The 17,021-nt window shown below is 41.7% G+C and overlaps 1 protein-coding gene across 1 annotated transcript in view; it reads right to left on the bottom strand.

Moving 5' to 3' along the window:
- Positions 1-2,995: 2,995 nt before the first annotated feature.
- Positions 2,996-17,021, bottom strand: part of PCNX2 (pecanex 2) — a 153,124-nt gene continuing 139,098 nt past the window's right edge. Inside the window, exons 29-34 of the mRNA XM_053936997.1 lie at positions 16,140-16,284; positions 14,904-15,134; positions 14,278-14,552; positions 13,078-13,265; positions 7,085-7,533; positions 2,996-4,604 (exon numbers count right to left, since the gene is read on the bottom strand). Of these exons, the coding sequence (XP_053792972.1) occupies positions 4,431-4,604; positions 7,085-7,533; positions 13,078-13,265; positions 14,278-14,552; positions 14,904-15,134; positions 16,140-16,284 (1,462 nt within the window). The 3' untranslated portion in view covers positions 2,996-4,430. The remainder of the gene's footprint in view (positions 4,605-7,084; positions 7,534-13,077; positions 13,266-14,277; positions 14,553-14,903; positions 15,135-16,139; positions 16,285-17,021) is intronic.

Raw genomic sequence — 17,021 nt, 5'->3', positions numbered from 1 at the left:
TAATTGGGTATTTTTAAAAAAATGCATTGAAGAGAAGATGATTATCACATGCTGGAGAATCTCACTGGTATTTCTAATCTTCTATAAGGAGCCGCACAAAATCCAGCTAATCTTTAACTTAAATTTTCCAGTAAGAGAAGAGCCATCAGTTGGTGGGCTAGAGACAAATGCAGGTGACATTTCTTGCCTTATTCTAATAAGCAGTTTTGATAAAAAGCTGTGAATGACATCACAGAGTCCTAACAACTTAATAGTGTCAGAATGTCATTCATAGATATTATCTAGGCATCATATCAAGGGAAAAAAATTCGTTGTAAGTCCTTTTCATTGAGATTTGTCTTCAGTGAAGTGAATACCAAGATTTTCTGCCTATGGGAATGAGGTTCCTCACAGAGAAGTTGCATGACACTACAAAATGGAGGGAACAGCCAGCACCTCTGGTTTTTATTTTTGGATGAACAGGAATGAACTTTGCAGACTACGTCCATCACTGGTTCCTACTTGGCTTGCTGTGGTGGGAAACAGCTGGGCTGAAGGTCAGGCTGGGGCTTGCCAGTGTTCCTGGTGGATGTGAGCAGTTCAGCAGCCTGTGCTTGGCTTTAGTAAAAAGTTACTGAAAGTCTTTCTGTCAGATCTTCAGGCTATGTTTCACCACTATGAGTGTAGCAACTGGCTTTTACCATATGACATAAACAAGAGTCTATTTGAGAAAGGAAATTTTAGGAAAACAAAATGTGAGGGAGGTAAGTATCATGCTCAGTGTGAAGGCCAAAGTACTGTGTTTATGTTTATTTTACCATTACTCATTATCCTCCCTCCTGTAACCTGTTGTATTGTTCATGTTCCTCTATGGTTGCTGAGGCAGTGTGAATAAAATCACTTCAGCAGTGATATTATCTGAGGTTAAGCTGGGGGGAGGCAGAAAAGGCCTCTATCTCTTCATCCCTTCTGACTTTTCTATGAAGGAACTGCATGTACAAATCGTCTTGTGGATTGAGCACTTGATTTCCTCAAAGGATGCATTCAGCCTGTTAACAAGATGGGAATGTCACTATTTTTATGTTGTAGAAACAAAAACATTCTGGACTGGCTGAGGTAAGCGGCCTCTGCAGCTCTGGAAAAATCAAGCATAGCGCCTGATGCAAAAAACACTGATGGAACTCTTGGTAAAAGGTCCTTACATGGTCGTGCAGTATCTCTCCTGCATCATAGCTGTAGCGAGAGATCAGACACATAGGAAAACTGTTAAGCCTGAGCAGGTTTAGGGCCAAGTTTTAACTGTGTTCAGCATTGTGAAACCCATCAGCAGAGTCACAGATGACATAAAAGCAATAAAAACCGCATTTGCTTTTCATTTAAAGGCTGAAACCTGCTCCAAAAATGGTGTACTTCCATCTTGCAACTCTGAAGCACCTCGTGTGTGAGGTTAAGTATCAAGTTGTCTTTCAGGAGTAAAGGTGTCACTCAAAGCCTTCATGTGTATGTAGGCACTGGTGCTGAGGACTCAGGTGCCTTTTGGTGTTATGCAGAGCTGTTTGGAGCAGCTTAATGTCCAAACTAGGTTTTGTGTAAAGATTAGGTTCCTATTTATTAGCTTAGTGTGCATCCGGAGCCCTTAAATGCACCTTCTATCCCAAGCAGAGTTCACTGGGTGTATCTCTTACCTCATGCAAAAATGGGGGAGTCTAAGATCTGTTAAATCAATACAACCTCATGCCTAGTTGCAGGTTTCATTTCTAACCATTACGTCAGATTATTCTGTAGGACTGTCTCATATTTAAAACTGATGCATATAGCAGTAGTCTTATTACTGTAACAGCAGACTATCTCCAAAAATATGGAGAAATGTTACATGGGCGAGTTTATGCTCATTTTGATTCTTTTTTTCCTATGTTACATTTGCTTGCTAGTGGTAACTCTTGGGTTTTTTCAACCCACTATGCTAGAATAGCAACTTTAAGGCAAAATGGAAACTATGTAAGGCATGGCTACAAAAAAGGAACTGATTTTTGAATCTTACCTTGACTCCTATTTTGCTGGGTTTGCTTGCTGTGACTTCACAAAGGCATTAGAACCTGCCCTTTTCTGGCAATCACCCTGTGCAGTAGGAGTCAGAACTTCATGGCACAACTGCTGTCCCCAAGGAGTTACGCTCCAGGGGATGGTGGGAAGTCAGGAACTGTGAGGCAGCTGCATTATTTTAGGATGCAGTACTAGAAGCTGCAGAGGTGGTGGAGTCTTGCAGAAGATGTGGTGCTGGGGGAAGGCGCTGTCAGTGGGCCTCAATCCATGCTAAGCAAATACAGTGGTTGCTGCTGAAAGAATCTATGCAGTCATTCCCAATCTAGTTTAGTATGCTTGAGTTGGATACACAGAATAATTTAGGTTGATTGGGACTACTATTATTTATTTTTGATGGAGATTGATTCAAACTTAAAGATGTGAAAATTGGAGGCCTAAGTGATGCTAGGTGAAAGGGAAAGTTCTCAGTGCTTTCCAGAGCCACCTGCTTGCCCTGCCTCCATGCAGGAAGACAAAGCAGTGATGTTTTATCCTGTGGACTGCCATGCAAAAGCCCCCAAAGCAGAAACGGGGCTGGTAGCTGTCAGAAGGAGCCTACCTCTATAACCTCCATCCTTCATTTGTAATGAAGCACTTCATGAACAGTGAGTGTGGTGGGACAAGAGTCATCATCTACCAGAACTGGTCAGAAGGGAGCAGCTGGATTCAATTTCCTTTTCTACATCTTACCTGGATGTTAGAGGAGACATCAGTAGGGCCTGAACTGCACTCATGACTATGTGTCTAGAGGGCTGTATATGAATACTCTGCTTTTGTCTTTGTGAACATGAGCAGAATTTTTCCTAGATTGTGCTAAGCTTTATTAATAATCAACTCATCAAGATCTGACGTGAAGTAAAAAAGAATAGGTTTCTTAATTTTGTAAGGCAGAAAGCAAGTGAAAACAATTGCAAACAGAAGACCCAGAAACAGCTGCCGCACAAAACATACTTGGATAATTTTATTTTCACTCAGTTTTACTTAGTTCTACTACTGAGATCTGAAGTGTGGCACAGTAGGAAGCTCAGAATGCAACTGAGTATTGCCTAACAGTAATGAGACTTAGCTACAGCATCTCTTGTTAAATCTTGTTAATTGGGAGAAGACAGCCTGGCTGCACATCATTGTATTGAGATTTAGAAACAATCTATGGTAGTTACAGTAAAGACAGCAAGACACTGATAGCTGCAATTCTTTATAATTGAAAAAAACCACATGCGTGTTTGTTTAGACTCTATAGTAGAAGAAGGATTTGTTGTAGCCTTTTGGGTTTCAAAGTAGTCATGCATTCCTGTAAATTGGCGTTTCTCAAACCTTGTGAAGGCACAGCCTCCCTTTTTGTATCATCTGTCTTTATTGGCAGCAGCTCAGTTTTCTCTGGGGGAGGGAAATCAGAAGGCTTTGTAATTACTGCCTACAAGTGTTCATGGACAGTGAGCTGTGTCCAGCAATTAAAGGTTATTTAGCTGTTCCCTTCCTAACACAAACACTTCCAGACAGTAATTACAGCCTGCTTTGCACTTTTGTGTCCTTGAGGAGGATTCCCCATGGCCCTTTTGCGACTCCTAAGGGTACTGTTGCTTAGAATTTGAGAAACACTGCTGTAAACCAAACAGGAGCACGAGATAATACCTAATTTATGCAAAGCTGCTTTGCAAATAAGGTGCACCATATGCTCTGAAGACTTTCCATGCACTGGATACTTTCTCTTCTTATACTTGACTTTTGTTAATTGGTGTAGCGTGGCTCTTCACACAGTATTTCAGTATAGCTGCATGCAGTATATCAGTCTGAGATGCTGTGTTGCTATTCAGCATTAGCACCTGCATAACACATCAAAAAAAAAAAAGAGATTTGCTGTTGGAAAAAAAAAATCAGATTTAGCTCTAATGTTACAGGACACTGTACTGTCCTTTTATGTATTCATTGCTTCTGTTCTTAGTTGCCTCTTGCTATATACCAAATTTCAATTACTTTGCATGCAATCAGCTGTTTAGTTGTGGCAGGAAAGAAATATCTTTTGTGTGCTTTTCACTGAGTTGTATTAATGTTTCCTACTGTATTTGTTTGTGATTCTAACCATTCCAGGGGAAGAAACGTTAAACAGGTTGTATTCATTGTTCTAGGATTTACAGGAACCTAAGATGAAGTGGCACTGTGTGTTTTTTAGGATATCTTCCAACCCTACCCATGCCAAGGCCATTAGCTGAAGAACATCTGCCCTGGAATAGTCTTGTGTGGAAGTTAGAAAAATAAACATTTGAAGGTTGCTTATTACATTGGAAAGAACCTAAACCCATGTGTGGCTTCCTGACCTAACTCTGTATTTAATGCTAAGAAGCACGTGGCCCTTGTACTGGCAATGCTCCTTACTGCTCCTCAGACAGGCTTTGCTGAGAAGCGGTGTCTTCCAGGGCCATATCTTCTTGGCTGGCCCTCCTGCACTCCAGGTTCCGACTCATGAATAGTGCATGGGCCGGACCCGCCTCCCGCTGGGGCCTTGGTTCTGTAGCATCTGTTGCTTCACAGGTCTCAGTGACTTGCTGGAAAGTAAGAAAGAAAAAGTCAACTAGTTTAAGAAATTTCTAAGTAACACTTCAGCTATTTTTTGAAGTGACAGGTGCAAAGAGTTTAAAAATTGACATAGGGATGTCATTCTGTGAAACTCCATGGGATTCTTAACATGCATTATTCACAAGGGAGTTCTGAAGAGGTACTTGTCGCACTTTGTGTAACGCATAAATTTGGAAGGAAAAGCAGACCAGGAGCTGGAGGTTTAGTACCACAGATGTACATGTATAGAGAACTGTAAAAGAATTTGGATTGAAAAGGACTTCTGGAGGTCATCCAGTCCAAACTGCTGTTTCAAGCAGGGCTGACTTCTAAGTTGTTAAATCAGGTTGCTCTGGAGCTTGCTTTATACACCAAATTTTAAAACCAACTTACAAAGAAACCTTTTCATCAAAACTGGAATGCAATTATCAGTCTGAAAACGTTAAGTGCAGTGCCACCGCACTGTAAAGAGTCCATTAGGATGAAAGCATTCCAGAACTTTGCTGTGTGAACGTTGAAATGAAGCACTTCCTCTTTACCACTTTCAATCAAACAGGCACCTGGACTCTGAGCAGTTACTTTGGCCAGGATTCACCTCATCTAAATTTCACCATGTGGTCTTGCTGTGTCACTTAGGCTACCAATGGTTGGCAGAGAAATACAAGTTTCCCAGGGGATAATTTCCTCGCAATAGCTCCAAGGATGAAGAGGATGCAGGTCTCTTCACTGAAAACAGAAGCCTTAACAGCAACCTACTGAGACATCATGCCCAAATTTTAGATAGTTTAAAATTTGACAAGATGAATCCTACCATTAGTACTCAGTATCACAGACTGGCTGAGTTCTTGTAAATTAGGCCATAAACTCCTGAGAGTTGGAATTGTGCCTTCTCATCGTGCCTTCTCACTATATTCAACTGTATGTGAGGAAATACTAATACTTGTTACTGTAACAAAGTAGGATTGGACCCAGATGAGTAGCATTCAGCTGACTCCTGTTGAAGTTCATGGCGAAACTCTAGGGAACTGTACCACACATGGTATTTTAGGGTTCAGAGCAAAATATGCACAGGCCAAGGAGCTTTTCACACTTGAGGTTTGGAGAACTCTTTGGAAACTAAGGAAGTTATACACAGTTCAGGAGCGTAGTAACAGAAAATGTTTGGGACTTATTTCTGCAGTTTTCCCCTGTCACCAGTTTAGTTTCCATTTTGATAGGCCAAATGCAAAAGTCTGTCTAATTATGTTGTCTAATTGCAGTCACCTTTTATTTCTAGTCCATCTTCTCATGTTTCTGCTTTTTAGTGCTGAGGTCAATTTTCAAAATTCACGGCAGCAATGGACGGCAACCAAAGTTAAATAAATACACTTAAATAAACAATAAAACAGTAACTCTACAATGTGAATTGAATTTTTCAGGGAAAATAGGAATAAAATTGTGAGTATATTGGGAAGAAGGCTGGAAGTTTTTTGTGTGTAGTGTTTTGCTCTTAGAAAATGCTTGATCATAGGGCATACTGATTTCCTTTGGTAAACATTTCGTACAGGATTCCTTTGACTAACTTTCAGCAACCAGGTTTCAAGTCTTAGATTGAATTTCTGGTCAGAGAGAGGGACAGAACAAGTGCACTATTCAGGGGAAGCCATTCCTTTTCCTACAGATAAAATAATTTTAAGTCCTGCTCATGCCTGAAGTTTCAGCTTTCATGTTGTTGAGATTCTGCCTAGGTGTGTAGCTCTGAGCTTCATATAAAGTGCTAGTAAATTCTCTTCACAGAGTAGGTAGACAAAACAGTCCTTTTCCAGCTTGAGACCAAGGACAACTGTTACAAGCTTCAGGCCCAAAATGTGGGGAATTGAAGAGAGCAGACAGGGAGGATTGTACTTCATAACCCAAAGCTGTAATTGGACAATTAACCCCAATATGTAAATAGACCAAAAACTTATAAAAGTGTGAAACCTTGTGACTGGTCATCCATTTTGGGTCCTTCTTGGGTGTAGCCCTGGCCAGGCTCTTCAAGGTGTATCCTTTAAGGCCTTTTAATAAATACCTACTTTATTCTTTTAACTCTGTCTAGTTTCTGTTCTAGGTCAGCCTCTCAAGGCATCACTGCACAGGACTTAAAGCAGGCAAGGAGGAGCTATTTAGTCTGCTGTGATGGTACTCATCACCTGGGCTGCAGAAACTGGAGACATAAGTCCAAGTTTTGAGTGAAAGGAAAAGCAACAGTTTGCAATTCCAGGTGTATGCATAACAGCCCCCCCATCAGTTACTCACAAACACTCTCACAGACACTCTAATACTAAACAGTCTCTCTCGGATGCAGCAAAATCCCAGCACTGTTTTGGAAAAAAATGTTCTCTGGCCACTGAGAAGGAAGAAACCCAGTGGTGGTGAGGACAGTTAAGAACCAGACAGGTGAGCAGAATAGGACTCACACTCAGTACTGCTGTTTTAGCTTCAGCCTTACCCGAGCTGCCTGGCTCGCTGCTCTGGCAGATGGCCCCATGGCAATGTTCATACTGCTGGATGACTGCGTGTCACTCGTGTTGCCTCCATCTGCAGCCGAGAGCCCAGAAATCACCAAAGCACTTGAAAAACTTCTCTTGCCGAACAGCAGGCTGAGAGTTGAGCTGGTGGAGGAGGCCAGGCTGGACCTGAGCATTGCTGCAGCTCGGTCCTGCACAGTCAGCTGGCCAGCAACAGGAACAGCAGGGGACTGAGAAAACACAGATGTTGCTGAATTGTGGAATGATAGCTGACTACTAGAAAGCCTTTGGGCAATTTCGTGGGCAGATGTAGACATTTGGATGAAAGGCTGCCGGCTTTCTACAATTGGTCCAGAGTGACTTGAAGCAGGGGGCCTTTGGTTTAAAGCACTGTGTGCCTGGACAGACTGACTTCTGGGTTTTCTCATGCCTTCAAAAGAAAGATTAATATATTTAAGTAAGTGGCATTCTGATGAACTCCATGCTATTGACAGTCTCCCATGTGTACGTATTACTGTTGGCATATTACTACTGGTTTTATTAGCATAAGAACTCCAAGAACAGCAACTCCTAACCCTATCAATCTTTCTGTGTTTTCCACTACAGGTGTTCTGAGTTTTGGTCAAAATAGCTCTAGAGGTTGTGCACTGAGTCAAAAGACAGGGAAATGAGAAGAGGCCCCAAGCAAAGCACTGTAATCACAGGCTCACAGCGGTTCTGCTACGTACAATTTAATCAGCCCAGTGAATGACTGAGCATGGTGTTGCTATAACTCTGCTCCCCTTTGACAACCACACTAATGGAATGTTGAATATCCACCTTAAATGGTTTGGTATAATTAAATGCAACAATAAAACCAAAAACTCTATGTTAAAACAATGACACATTTTAAAAAATTATTCCTGCATATGGGGAGAGAGAATTTGAAAATTCAGCCAAGTGGAAGAATACAGCATTCAAGCCACAAGACAGTTTTTAAGACTAACAGCAAACTCTGAGTTCCAAGAAAGACATTTACAGTACATCACAGACTTGAAAAGGTGTGAATGCTTTTAGGGAGGATATACTATTAGAGGTCTGAATGAGACCCACATAAGACTCTTGTCCCTTTCTGGGAAGCATCTCGATGCAGCCACCACTGTCTACAGGAAGTAGATTAGATAAACTATTCTGACATGCCTAGACAAATCCTTCCTATGCAAATACATCCCCGTATTTAACATTTATATCAACAGCTTCTGTCGTTCAAGCAAACAATTTCTGTATTTCTTATGCTTGTGTATTTGAATAGCCATAGAATGGAAAATCAATCATAAAATACTGGCCAGTGAACCCACCAGTGGCCTGCTTGTACCCAGGCATTCTGCCATGGGTTGGTGTGTGCCACAGGCCCCAGCAGAGTTCACTATTTCTGTAGACAGAGACAGGCTCTAACCCAGGCATATGCAGCAAATACCCAGTCACAAAAGTGCCTGCTTGGTTTTGTTTGCTCTCTAGTAAACTCCAAACATTAACACAAGCTGGCATTTCGGTTTCCTAGCTATAGCTGTAGGGTGGGGAGTTGATGCCAGGAAATCTGTTGAGAGCCATCAACACAGAAACAAGTTTTTTCTGGCAGGTGTTTCCAGGCTGTTTTTTTTTTTTTTTTTTTACCTGAACCCCTCCAAATACTGACATTTTAATTTTGCTGGCATAAAGGAATATAAATCTCACACTATCTTCTAAAAACATGACTGCTGAATTCATGCACATTCCAGCAATGCAGCATTTCATATCCAAGCCATTTACATCATATGGCTGAAACATGATGTTTTACACCCACAGACCTACTTTTCAGAGGCTAGTATCATTATTCCAATTATCCCAAAGAGAATTTAGGTAACTTGGCACAGAGTCAGATGAGCAGAGCTGGGCTACAACCTAACTAGAGCTTGCTAAAACCTAGTTGGTTTGGCAAGTGTTGGACATTTTCACACCTAATTTAAAATGTATCTTTAGCTCTACTTTTATACTCCAAACAATAAATTTTTTTTTTTCTAAGTAATAAGAGCCCCAATATCTCTGCTGGAGAATGATGGGACAGACACACATGGCTCTTGGAAGGTCCTGGTCAATGCTCTCAGGCACAGGATGTGATTCTTGGGGTGGTCCTTGCAGAAACAGGAGTTAGACTTCAATGGTCCTTGTAGGTCCCCTCCAACTCAGGATATTCTGTGATTCCATGGCCCCTGTGTACTGCTCTGCCAGTGTCGTCTGTCCTTCACATGCTGTGAGGGGTGCCAGGCCTGGCTGCCGTGTCCACGGCTGTGCACACATTTCGCCTCTGCAGGTATTCAGGTTCTTCAAACCCTGGGGTTCTGCTTAAGTGCTTTGGTTTCTACAGCTGATGGTTATTTCAAGATGTTACCTTTCTTAAATAAAAAGAAAGGACTGGAATTAAGAACAGAGGGGCTGTGGTGTGTTACTTTGCACCATGGCTAACATGGCCAAACATCTGTGATTTAAATTGCGAACCTGACCTTTGTCCAAAAGTATTCTATATTCATTCCGAATGCAGTGGCTGGAGCACTGGGCAGAAGACCACCCACATCTACGCCTAAAAAACTCTGTCCCTGAAAACACTTCGAAAACAAAGGCTGTTCTGTAAACTGCATCATGAAATAAGGAAACTTTGGGGGAGAACCCCACATGTTTCCAGTGCTCCTGATTTTGGTCGCACTTTTATATTGGGCTTTCATTGCATCTTGCAATTTTGCAGACTCAGTGGTACTGGGCTGCAAAACGCAGTATGAAATATGAAGAAGTTAAATGTGCTTGATGCACAGATTATGAATCTAGAAGGCATTGCTATGATTATCTAGTCTGCTGTCCTATATAGCATAGGCCATAGAACTCCTCAGAATTAATTCCTGTGTGGTTTTATTAATTGTTACTGTAATTTATAAAAGTGTATCCAGCATCTCCAGTCATGGAAAATCCACATTAACCCTTAATCTATTGTTTCACTATTTATTTACTCTCTTAATATTAAAAATGTGTTCTTGATTTCAAATTTGAATTTGTTTAGTTTTGTTACATCCAAGTCTGCTGAGAGCAACGGTCTTTGGTCACTTTTCGTTGCCCAGGTAAACACTTACAGACTATGATCAAGGCATTTCTTACAATGCCAACTGCTGGAAAGCACTTTATCTTTCAATACAGGATGTATTTCCCAGAATTTTGATCATTTTTTGGCTCTTCTTTGAAGTGCTTCCAAACTAAAAATGTCCTTAAATTAGGGCACTAGGAGTGCACGTGGCAGGAGAACAATATTATAATTTTTAACAGGCATAGCATAAGTTCTTTTCCAGTACTGTGGTATTGCCTTGATGTCCTGATACTTACTGAAGATCGAACAGAGCTTGTTTTTTAACCAGCTCTCTTAAAACCCTTATTGAATGAGTCATTTGGCTTTGCTCAATTAAGGATATAGCTTTGATAGCCACTCTTTCATGTTCTTTGTAGCTGTTAGGATGGAAGGAACTGTTTCATTATCATATCATCGAAATACATTATCTGTGTTTTTTCCCTAAATAAACCAGACATTTATTTTCTCATTTCTACATATTGCATATTGGCAACTCTGCCTTTCTATACAGTGACAGATCAAGACTCCTGCTAGGATTTCTGTTGCTTCTAAATATTCTTTAAAAATAAACAGCCACAAGCTCACTTTCATCTTTTTGTCCCTAATGGCCCTAGCCAAAAATTCTTCTTGTTTCGTTCTCTACAATATCTTAAGAGTGAATATGGATTTCCATTTGCTACTATTTCCTTGGATTTGTTGCGTATGTCTTAACAAAAGCCAGGTTGCTTTTCTTATCTAAGTGTGACTTTGTCTCTTGATTACGTTTTTCTGGGCATCCAGTCAATATGTTCTTTTAAACAACTCACAACTAACTTACTTTATTGTATGGTATGCTCAGGATCATTATATCACAATTAAGTTCGCTACTCTAATTACTGTTGTGTCAAGTTATGAGTATGCACATGGAGATTCCTCTAACCCTAGACACAATTAAAAGCTGCAGTTATTTTATTCTTGCAATGTGATTTATATTCAGGGCAAGATTTATTCCAGTCCTACCCATTATCTTTAATGATAGGTCAAAACGATCTAACAGGAAACAAACAAGTGTCAAACCTGTCAAGTTCTCTGCTTTAATCTATACAATAATACCACAAACTTGCTGAAATGTAAAGTTGATTTGCTTTACATTACAGGTCCTGATCCCACGGTGATAGATCTCAGTGACCCACTTGCAAACTTAGAATCCTAGAATGGTTTGGGTTGGAAGGGACCTTAGAGCTTGTCTAGTTCCAACCTCCCTGCTGTGGACAGCATCTAATCTACTAGATTAGGTTGCTCAAAGCCCCATCCAACCCAGCCTTGAATATTTGCAGGAATGGGGCATCTGCAACTTCTCTGGACAACGTGATCCAGTGCCTCACTGCCCTCACAGAACAGATTTTTTTCCTAATATCCAATTAAATCTCTAAACCCTCTTTCAGTTTGAAGCCATTCCCCCTTGTTCACTCCATGTTCTTGTAAAAAGTCACTTTCCATCTTGTGAACTCCCTTCAGGTACTGGAAAGTCGCAATTAGGTCACCCCAAAGCCTTCTCTTCTCCAGGCTGTACAAACCCAATTGTCTTTGCCTTTCCTCATACGTAATCATAGTATCCCTTCCCTGGACCTGCTCCAACAAGTTTATGTCCTTCCTCTCCAGGGACCTTAGAGCTGGATGCAGCACTGCAGGTGGGGTCTCACCAGAGCAGAGCAGAGGGACAGAATCCCCTCCCTGGCCCTGCTGCCCACGCTGCTTTGGATGCAGCCCAGGACACGTTTGGTTTCTGGGCTGGGAGTGCCCATGGCTGGGTCACGTCCAGCTTCTCATCCACCTGCACCCCCAAGTCTTCACAGGGCTGCTCTCCATCTGTTCATCCCCCAGCCTGTGCTGGTACCAGGGATTCCCCTGACCCAAGTGCAGTACCTTGCACGTGTTAAATTGCATGAGATTCCCATGAACCACTTCTTGAACTTGTGTAGGTCCCTCTGGATGGCATCCCATCCTTCAGGCGTGTCAACTGCACCACTCAGCTCAGTGTCATCTGCAAATTTGCTGAGGGTGGACTCGATCCCTTCGTCTATGTCATTAATGAAGATATGAAATAACAATGGTCCCAGTATGGAACCTCAAGGGACACTGCTTGTCACTGATGTCCATCAGGACTCTGGACCATTGACCACTACCCTCTGGATGTGACTGTCCAAACAATTGCTTATCCTTATCACTTAACATACATTTCCAATGTAAAGGCCACTAGTTCCACCTTGTGAATGAATGTCTGAAGCACTTTTGAATCCATAATTTGAGAAGGGCTCAGCTGTTGACAGAATGATTGGCAACATTTAATTTTCTTTTGGTAACTGCTATATAGACATAAGAAGCTATTTTCCATTTGTTTGTTCTCCACATGCACTGATGAGCAGCCAAACCAATTCCTCAAATAAATTGCCACGGTCCTTCCAAGATAATTAAGATTTTTGCATGCTTTCTTTCTGCTGTTCCCAGCCAACAATAAGCAGAGGTTCACCGTGGTACAGGCTCCCTGTATGGCATGCGTACACTCCCTCCCATCTGCATTTCTCATTCTGGCATTCTTAGTGGCACCTGCTAGGCCAAAAATTACCCATAACGGACTTTGACAGTGGAACCTTTGGTGAATCACTTCTGTATTACACTCTCCCAGTAAATATCTGGAACAATATCGGGAAGCCATTTCCTACATGTTCTTGCTCATTAGGAGAGACAAACTGCACTCTCTTTCTGAAATTAGTTTTCCACTGGATTTGAGGACTCCCCAAAGGCACCTGCCCATGTGAACCCCCCAGGAGAAGACTCCAGAGAAAGGCAAGTAAATTGTGCAAATACCTGCCTGCTGGTGGACCTCTTGAGATGAAGTTTGCAGCTGAGGGGTTCCATCCCTGGTGGGCTGTGAGCTACTGCTCTGGCTTGAATTCCCTGTGGAATTGTTGCTAGATGAAGACCCCCCTGCACTATCCACCTCTTCAACATTGCCTCTCTCATGGTGAGCTGCTGCATGGCAGTCCTTTCGCATTCTGTTTGCAGGAACACACACAGGGTCAGCCACTTGTTGCACGTGAAAATTTGTGTCACCACTGTTAGGTGCTCTCAAAGAGTGTTGTCTCCCACACCATTGGAGGTCTTCTGACATTTTATGAGATGGCAAAGATGATGGTGTGATAAGCTTTCTTGGAACAAAATTGTATATGACACAAGACAATTGCTTATGACCCTTGTCTGTGTTTATTGGCTTTGGAACCCTGAAATACCTTAGAGCTCTTTTCTAATGTTCTACAGTGGTCTCCCAAGATTAACGTCTGCATGAGGTAACCAAGTAGCAAAGAGGAATGGACTGGAGATCTCAGAGGGATGGGCTGCATGGTGGGGAAACTAGCATGTTAAGCCATTAGATATAATATTGACATTTTAACATAGGTCTTGGTATGCAAGCTGGCTCCTATCGGGTCTCCATGGTGCCCTGCCTTTCCTCAGCTACAGTGGCAACAGGGCAGGGAATGAGGCAAGGGAGCTATTGCTGTGTGAAAAGTGTAAGTAGGAATGGGAGATGCAGTGTCAGGGACTGATCATGCATAGCTAGGGGAAGTCAGGCAGCTTCGGTGAATAGCAAGTACATTTTTAGGTGTGCTTTGGTCAAGAACAATAACTTGGGGGTGGATATGTAAATGCCGAAGCTTTGGAGCATAACTCACCAAAATGCACCAACACATTTACTCATGTTCAGAGTTACAGAAAAGATACCCTTCTTTAGATGGCATAAACAGTAAAATTCCATGGAATGAGGGAAGTATCTGTAGTGCTGTGTGATTTGAATGATTCTTGTTGAACGTGTAGAAAGCTTTGTCATAAATGAGTTAATGGATTTTCTTTCTGTTCTGTTTGCAGCACTATTTTGTTATATTCTGAGTTACTTGCAATTAAGTTTTTTACTCATACATAACAATATAGAATTACTCTCTTTTAACAGAAAATACAGTGAAACTGACACTGTGGGGTCTCTTATTAGCATAACCAAAATTAAAAACCTACCTTAACCACTTGGATTTGAGCCACTTTTTAATGTTGTCCAAACTGACAGGTCCCCCCCAAATGTTCCTCAGTTGGCTGTGTGTCCCAAGGTACGAGGTGGTTAAGGGGGAAACATACATTGGATATCCCAGTGGCTGATCACATGAAGAATTAATTAAGTTCCGCAACACCTGTTTATTGTTCTGGATGCTTCCTCTCTCCGGGTTACGATTGCGTAAGAAAATCAGTTCCTGCTGCTGGCCAGCCCAAAGCCCTCTGACACACTCCTTGTTGACCTGCAGGTGGGTTAAAACATAGAGATCATGCAAAAACATTTGCTACTCAAGATGCAGAACTACAGGATCTAAGTAGAATGGCAGTGGATGAGTGTGTAAACACATCATGATGTCTTTGCACCAACAGCTTTTTGTGAGCTTTTGCAACTACTCCCTGGTAAAGCCTGTAATGTTATTTCAAAGACACAAACATGAGTGGCAAAATGGAAGTCAACTGAAGAGAGCTCTTTTGGCCTCCAGTCCCTACTTTAAAAGCTACAATTAACTTCTCCTTTTGGCCACATTACTCAGAAATAGTACTAGTTACCACAGCCCTAAATTACTGCAACATTAGAAAGATGGCAGATGTACCTTGATCACCTTGAAGCTCAGGTAGCTTTTGTGGAGCATGATAACTTTATATTCATCTGCTCCTTCATCTACTACGTGTCTGAGAGTCAGCAGCTCCTCCCGGTTGGACAGGACTGCGCTGCGCCAGGCTGGGTCCCCTTCATGACAAATCACAACCTTCTCTTCAAAGGACTGGATTGCTTCGTACAAAACTGCTGGGTCCTCATACTCATCTGGGCACATGAACTGGTCCTGGTTGTACAGGAAAAAGTACTGAAAAGGTCAGGTACATTCATGAAAACACAAAAACTACTGACAGTAAACAAAATACTGGCTTCCAAACAGTTGCTAGCTGGTCACCTCCAAGTGATTTGACACTTGATAAAGAGTATCTTTTGGGAGGTTCATTTAACAGAGATATAGAAAGGTACAATTTCAGTTTTATTGTAACCTGTTCTGATCTCATGACTACACTGGACAAAGGCACTTGGAGAATACCAGCTTATCCTTTTTTTGTTTTTTTTTTTTAATGGTGTGTGAAACTATGGGAGGCAGAGTTTTAGGGTAAGTTGGAGAAAGATATCACCTAGGACAGTTCACAGTTCTTGTGAAAATTCTTATTTTTATTCACAAAACGCCACCAACAATAGCACAGACCGGGAATAAATCAGCAAATACCACAATACTGAAATTTCAACCAGCAGCACCATGGCCAGCAATAACACCATAAAATTATTGTGCCAAAGAAGCAGATACAAATTCACAGCAGTTCAGTAACATCCAGAACATTTATAAATACCATTAATGATAAAAGCATATGATATTAAATCATAATGTGCCAGAGCAGGAACAAAATCAACTCCAAGCTATAGAGAGCCTGACCTGAAATTAGCAGTGAAATCAGCACAGTCAATGTATTTCCCTTCAATCTAGAAACCACCTTTATAGTATCCACACAAGTAAAATATGACAAGATTTTCTGCTTTCTTTTGATGAAAAATGCAGGGTCAAGCTCTGCAAAGTGGTTTCAAATGGGCAGCTAAGGGGTTCAGAAAAGAAAATCAAGTGAATGCACAATAAATAAATGCCAAACTCTTCCATCTTGGTAAAGGATGTTTCTTAGAATAAGGTGTCAAGTACTCCATTTCCCTATTTTTTTTCCCCTCCTTTGGACAGTTGCTAAGGTATCCTGCATTTTCCAAAGAAAACAAACACAACAGTAAATGTTAAAAATAAATACATAAATAAATGCCCTACCTGGTGTAGCTTCAGAGACATTCGGATTGCCGGGGCAACAACCTTATGCAACAGATCCATGTCTGCAAAGACCCACTCATCTTTGGCTGCTATTCGGAAGTCTCCTTTAAACAGTGCATGGAGCCCATAAAGAAAAGAGTCCAAGCTGTAAGAGAAAGGCAGCAGTGACTCCCAGAAGTCATTCCCATCTCTGCAAGGCAGATCTGTCTGTCACCAGCCTCCTGCTGACCTGTGCAGTGGCCGGTGACCCTCTGGCCTAGGGCAGGTGCCTGCGGTGGGTGTAAAGCAGGGGTCACATCATGTTTCTTTGACAAAAAAAAAACATTCCTTGGGAGAGGCAGTTTTCCTTATGTGTGGTCTGTAAATGACTGGTCATGAGATGAATGGAATGAAGGATGTCCTCGGGATGGGTGACTGACTGAGTCACAGGGTGCCTCAGGCGCTGTTTCTCTGCAGCTGTGCCGAAGAGACCAGGTCAGAGTGTGTAGAGAGCTTGGCAGAAGAATGGTTAAACAACAAGGGACATGAAACTGTAAAATTGGTCAAAGTATGAGGGGCTACGTGACTGCTGCAACGGTCAGCATGACCCTGGGTATAGAAATCAGGATAGGTAGAAATCAGAGTTTGCAAGAATCAGAATGCTAAAAACTGCTTGGTATGTAGAAATAGATAGAGAAGAACCAAAAAGTATCAATCACAAGAACAGCAAGAGCAACCGAACAAGACAGATGCCAAATCACACAGCAACCAATCATGAGCTTGGCTTTTGCAATATGCATGAACTAATTAACAAGTATATATAAACTTTGTAATTTGTTGCAATAAACTGAGACTTGATGATCATGATATCATGAGTCTTGTCTCCCGCGGCACTTCTCTGAC

This window comes from Vidua chalybeata, chromosome 3 (assembly GCF_026979565.1).
Source record: "Vidua chalybeata isolate OUT-0048 chromosome 3, bVidCha1 merged haplotype, whole genome shotgun sequence".
NCBI lineage: Eukaryota > Metazoa > Chordata > Aves > Passeriformes > Viduidae > Vidua > Vidua chalybeata.
Note: the sequence above shows the minus strand (reverse complement) of the source record. Positions and strands in the feature narration are given on the sequence as shown.